Source organism: Dipodomys ordii, unplaced genomic scaffold, assembly GCF_000151885.1.
Source record: "Dipodomys ordii isolate 6190 unplaced genomic scaffold, Dord_2.0 Scaffold73, whole genome shotgun sequence".
Taxonomy (NCBI): Eukaryota; Metazoa; Chordata; class Mammalia; order Rodentia; family Heteromyidae; genus Dipodomys; species Dipodomys ordii.
This window is the reverse complement of record NW_012267289.1, coordinates 11070773-11077237: the sequence shown is the minus strand read 5'-3', so window position 1 is coordinate 11077237 and position 6465 is coordinate 11070773. Positions and strand designations below refer to the sequence as shown.

The 6465-nt window shown below is 46.6% G+C and overlaps 1 protein-coding gene across 1 annotated transcript in view; it reads right to left on the bottom strand.

Annotated features, from left to right (window-relative positions):
- Positions 1–4343, bottom strand: part of Cep97 (centrosomal protein 97kDa) — a 26740-nt gene extending 22397 nt beyond the window's left edge. The window contains exons 1-3 of the mRNA XM_013024111.1: positions 4269–4343; positions 1841–1983; positions 261–419 (exon numbers count right to left, since the gene is read on the bottom strand). Coding sequence (XP_012879565.1) covers positions 261–419; positions 1841–1983; positions 4269–4311 — 345 coding nt within the window. The 5' untranslated portion in view covers positions 4312–4343. The remainder of the gene's footprint in view (positions 1–260; positions 420–1840; positions 1984–4268) is intronic.
- Positions 4344–6465: the final 2122 nt, after the last annotated feature.

Below are 6465 nucleotides of genomic sequence, written 5' to 3'. Positions count from 1 at the left end.
TGGGCTTGGGCACTGTCCCTCAGCTCTTCAGCTCAAGGTTAGCCTTCTACCACTTGAGCCACAGCACCACTTCCAGCTTTTTCTGCTTACGTGGTGCTGAAGAATCGAACCCAGGGCCTCATGCATGCAAGGCAAGCACTCTACCACTGAGCCACTTTCCCAGCCCCTTCTATGTGTTTTGTTTTGATTTTTTTTTAAGAGAACAGATTGGCAATTCTAAAAAAAAAAAAAAAAACTAGTGCAAACAAGTAACAACTTACCTTAATATTATTTCCTGCCAAATTCAGCCATTCCAAATGTACTAGTTCCTTTAGACCTTCCACATAGCCAATGCTGTTGTGAGGTAAATTTAATACTCGGAGTTGAGTCAGTTTGGCCACTCCCATCATCCGAACCAGGCGATTATTAGCCACTGACAACTGTGAAAAGGAAACATCATTATCCCCACATGTGTATAAACATATAAGCATACACACACTCATATATTCATATCCATTACAGTGGCTGAAAAGGGTTGTTTAGATGGCCAAATGTTCACAAATGCACAAACTCAGTTTGTACTTTTCACATATATTATCTAAAACTATTATCTACATTATAACTATGTTTTTGTTGTTCCTAACAATAGAAAATACAAATAAAATTGATCTCCTTCAATTGCTACAGTTATTGTTTGTTGGTTTTTGTTTATTTTCCCAGCCATAAGGATTGAACTCAAAGCCTCAAGGTTGCTAGGTAAAGAACTTGTGGCACATCCCTAACTGCTTAAAGAAAATTTTAACACACCAACAACTTGTGAATATAAGCTCAACAATCAAAACCTAGAACAAAATCAGGAACTCAGGCACCAGTTGCTCAAGCCTGTAATTCTAGCTACTCAGAAGTCTGAGATCTGAAGATCATAGTTTGAAACCTGTCCAGAAAGGAAACTCCATGAGACTTTTCAATTAACTACCCCAAAAGCCAGAAGAGCTGTGGCTCAGTGGTAGCATGCTAGCCTTGAGCACAAAAGCTCAGAACAGTACTCAGTCCCAGAGGTTAAGTGCCAGGAATGCGGGACACACACACACACATACCACAAAGCTCAGAAAAGTACTCAGTCCCAAGTGCCAGGAATGCAGGACACACACACACACCCCACAAAGCTCAGAACAGTACTCAGTCCCAAGTGCCAAGAATGCAGGACACACACACACACACACACACACACACCCCACAAAGCTCAGAACAGTACTCAGTCTCAAGTGCCAGGAATGCAGGACACACACACACACATACACACCCCACAAATCTCAGAACAGTACACACACACACACACACACACCCCACAAAGCTCAGAACAGTACTAAGTCCCAGAGGTTAAGTGCCAGGAATGCGGGACACACACACACACCCCAGCACCAACACACCCCAGCACACCTCAGCACACCCCAGCACACACACACACACACACACACACACACCAGCACACACACACACACACCAGCACACACACACACACACCAGCACCAAACATACTGAAGTAGCAAACAAATGCAAATGAATTCCTTTCCCCATCACAAAGGCAAAAGTTAGTTCAAGTCCTAGGACTGGCAAAAAAAAAAAAAAAAAAAAGGAAAGAAAAAAGTTGCCTTAGTGTTTTTTCAATCTAAACTGTTTTGTTTGTTTAACAATGCTTTTTCTAGTCTAAATGTAGCACATCTGGGTTCATTTTCAAGAGAGCTGCCATGTAAAAATTGAAGAAAACATGTAGTGATTTTTAGTCGTGAATGCTTTCTGCTTTCTTTTGTGTGATTATAAATTAGTCCTATGTAACTCTTTCTTAGACAGCAATACCCACCTGTATTAATTGTTTGCATTTCTCTAGGTTTTCCAATTTAATAATCTGATTTTTATCCAGAATCAGAGTGTGTACATCAGCTTCACAGGGTAAGTTTGGACCTAATTTCTGTAGTCCTTGGCCTGACCAATTGACTACTGATCCTTAAAAAGAAAAATTTGTTAGAAAACACAAAATAAATACAGCAGCAGAACACAGGGATAGAATAAAATCTCTACATAAATTAGAAAACAGAAAATCAAAATTTTTAAGACTGAAGCCGTCTAGAATTCTAAATAACCACAGGTTGATGATATACTCACTTTTCTTTAGAGATAGCAAATAACATTTGTGAAAATGTTTCTATGGTATATGATTCTATATTTTCATATTGTTCACATTTATGCATGAACTAATAATTCCATATTTTGTTTATAATACAGCATTTTCAAACTGGAAGTGAAGCTGGTTGCTGCTGGTTCATGCCTCTCATCTTCATTACTCAGAGGGCTATTGGAGGATGGTGATTCAAAGCCCGCCAGGGCAGGAAAATCCATGAGATTCTTATCTCCAATTAACCATCAAAAAAAAGGGATGTGGGGGCTGGGAAGGCGGCTTTGTGGTAGAGTGCTTGCCTTGTATGCATGAGACCCCTCAGCACCACAAAAGCAGAAAAAGCCGGAAGTGGCACTGTGGCTCAAGTGGTAGAGTGCTGGCCTTGAGCTGAAGAGCTGAGGGACAGCGCCCAGGCCGAGTTCCGGCCCCATGACTGACAAAAAAAAAGTAAGTGAAGCTGTGGCTCAAGTGGTAGGACACTAATCTTGAACAAAAAAAAAAGCTGGGAGACAGTGTCCAGCCCGTGAGTTCAAGCCCCAGGACCAGCACCAAAAACAAACAAAATTAATGAAAATGATCAACTTTAAATATGGTTATATGCCAAAGGCCCGAACTATTTTAGAAATCTACAGTTCAGTTAAGGTTGGGGTGAGAGTTAAAGGAGAAATTATGTACATACAACCCTCAACAAAGCACTGTAGTTCAGATCGCATTAACCACTGTGGTATTGTAGGCAAGTTGTTGTTGTTTTGGGGTTGTTTTTTTTTTTTTCATCGGTTGTGGGCCTTGAACTCTGGGCTTGGGCGCTGTCCCTACGCTGTTCAGCTCAAGGTGAGTGCTCTACCACTTGAGCCACAGCACCACTTTTAGGTTTCTAGTGGTTTATTGGAGATAAGAGTCTCACGGACTTTCCTGCCCAGGCTGGCTTTGAACCGCTATCTTCAGATCTCGGCCTCCTGAGTAGCTAGGATGACAGGCGTGAGGCACCGGCGCCGGGCTAAGTTAGTGACTCCTGTAGGATGAGGATGTTGATAATGCCAGTCTTATCCATGTTCCACACGGGAAGCCAGTAAAAGGAGAGGTCACAGAAGCAAGGCGTTCAGAATACTCTGGAAAGGCGACAGGATAAAGGGGAAGAAAGGAGCTCCCTGAGGGGGCGGGGCCAGAGCAACTGCCAATTTCAAATGTCTTATTAGGATGGCAGGGGGGACACGGGGGTGTGCGGCTCCCCTTCCGGGAGGCTTTCCCCGTCCCTGCGGGGTGTAGGGGCTCCTGGCATTCGAGGGGGGGTGACGAGCCCCCGGGGAACGCCACGCACCCGAGCGCCGTCCCAGCCACGGCGGTGCACACACCTCTCCCACCCTCCGGCCACCTCCTCCTGCAGGGATCCCCGGCTCCCGGACCGTCGGCCCCGGGCGCGGAGGCGAGCCCGGAACCCCCCCCCCCAAGCCTCCGACCCGTAGCCCAAACAAAAGGACCTCGGGTCGGCCGGCGTCGCAGCGAGCTCCCCGCCGACCGCAAGCGCGGTCGGGTTCGGGCACCCTCGAACCCGGGGCCTACCGGGTCCGCACAACGAGGGAGTGGAAGACCACGGACCCTGGGTCACCCCCCGGATTTTTTCTTTCATCGCGCCCACCCTCCACTTCCAAGGAACAGTTCAGGCAGTCTACGGAGCAGTAGTTGATGTGATGCTTCCGGAACGTTCTAGAAACGGAGGGGAAAGGGCGACGGCCGAAGCAAAAGAGAGATCCGGCCAATTTCCCTCGGGCACCATCGGAACTCAAAAGTAAATGTCCCAGAAAGGTCACCGCAGTCCGAAACCCACCACCCAGCCAGGCTAGGGGAGCGCGGGACTGGGGTGCCCTGGATCGCGAAGGCTCCTGGGGGTTGAAGTCCCCCTACCCCGCGCTCGCCGCAATGCTACAGGGCTACATAGCGTCCTGAAACTACAACTCCCACAAGACAGCGCGCCTCTCCGATGCCCACAGCCCCGCATCCGAAGAACTGGTTCAGAACTGCTCTTCCAAACCTAGGCTTCTCCTCTCCATCAGGCGACTGTGTAATACAGCTCCACCAAATAAACCGTGAAGTCAGGGGTGCGGAATCCCCTTACCTTCTCCCGGAGGCAAAGTCCCGTCGGCGCGCGCCGCCGCCATACTTGCGGCTCGCTGGTGACACCAGGCAACCGTCCTCCAGCCGCTCTGTGGAGCTTGTAGTCTGCAGGAGGGAGTCGGAAACTACAACTCCCAGGATGCACGGCATCCACACGGCCCAATTGGCTGCCTAGTTATGTGAACCGGGGCTAGTAACTGAGTGGGGGGCGAGCTCAAGAACCCTGGTCAACACCTTTGTTGGATGGTGAGAAGGCTGTGTGGTGCCTTTCACTCGCTGTCGAGGTGTTATGCAATCTGGCGCTTTTCCCTTCGGGAATATTATGGTAGAGGGAATGTGAATGTTCATTCCTGAAAGTTTCTATGGTGGCTACCTCTATGGTGGCTACGATTCTGAATGAAGTTGAAAGGTTTTCATGTGTGCTCTTGGAATGTGTTGGTGATCTTGTCGAGATAATCCACATAAATCTAGGTGAAGTTCTAATCAAATGGATCCAAAGACCTCTGAAACTATTTTAACAAAGTACTTTTAAGCGGGTGTTTTTAAAAGGTACAAATCCAGAACTTTTCCCTAAAGTATTCAAATTAATTTTAAAACAGTCTACAAACCAAAGAATTATACTGCATCGTTGGAGGGAGGGTAAGATCATACTGAGGCAGGATGAAGAAAATTATCCGTAGACAGATAAAGGAAATTTATTTAAATGTAAAAAGGGGCAGCCTCAGAAGTTGAAACTAGGAGGAAAGTTGAAGAAAGGTAGTTAATCTACCCCACCCTACCTACTTCTGGATGTTAAACTACAAGAACAAGAACGAGTGACAGGAGAAAGGTTAAAATCTGACTGCCTCTTCAAAATGAATTTTTCTTTCCATCACATAGCATACATCATTCTTGAACTCTGGGCCTAGGCACTGTCCCTCAGCTCTTCAGCAAAGCTATCGCTCTCACACTTGAGCCACAATGCCACTTCCAGCTTTCTGGTGGTTAATTGGAGATAAGAGTCTCACGGACTTTCCTGCCTGTGCTGGCTTTGAACTGCGATTCTCAGATCTCAGCCTCCTGAGTAGCTAGGATTACAGGTGTGAGTCACTGGCACCTGGCATGATAATATTCTTGAGTAATCTATTTTCTTATTTCTAATCATGGGTGCAGGTTTAGTATAAAAGACAGGGCCACTGTTTTCCTGTGCATGCCTCTGTACTTTGCCTAAGTGACATCTGTCTTGTAGGCATTCTTGACATTGTACTTTTGCACTGTCAAGTACTTTCAGTCTTGCTTAGGGAGAACAGTGGTCTCCAATAAATAACAAGAATGTTAAGAGCCAAGTGCTGGTGGCTCATGCCTGTAATCCTAGCTACTCAGGAAGCTGAAATCTGAGGATCACAATTCAAAGCCAGATGGGGCAGAAGAGTCTGATACTCTTATCTCCAATTAACTACCAGGAAACAAGAAGTGGAGCTGTGTTCAAAGTAGTAGAGCCCTAGCCTTGAGCAAAAGAATTCATGGACAGCTTCTCGGCCCTGAGTTTAAGTCCCATGGCAAAAAAACAAAAAAGATGTTATGGTTATAAATGTGCTTTTCCATGTGGTTTCTGTGGGTTTTGTGCAAGCTTGTGGTTTTGGGTCTTTGTTTTGTTTTGTTTTTGTTGGTCGTGGGGCTTGAACTCTGGGCCTGGGCACTGTCCCTCAGCTCTTCAGCTCAAGGCAAGCGCTCTACCACTTGAGCTACAGCACCACTTCTGGTTTTCTGGTGGTTTATTGGAGATAGGAGTCTCACAGTCTCTCCTGCCAGGGCTGGCTTTGAACCGCGATCCTCAGATCTCAGCCTCTCCTGAGTAGCTAGGATTACAGGTGTGAGCCACCAGCGCTGGTTTTGGGTCTTTGTGATAGCTATCACCAAGGAATTTTTGGTGGTGATGGTGGTGGTGTCCCTGAGCTCTTGCACTCAAGCGAGTGCTCTACCACATTAAGCCACAGCACCACTTCTGGTTTTCTGGTGGTTATTTGGAGATGAGTCTCATTCATTTTCTTGCCTGGGCTGGCTTTGAACCATGATCATCAGATCTCAGCCTCCTGAGTGGCTAGGATTACAGGCATAAACCACCGGCATCCAACTATTACCAAAGAATTATGCATAAAAACATTTCCTTCAGAAGGGGGTGGGGGGGAGGGGGGAAGGAGAAGGATTGGGATGGGGGG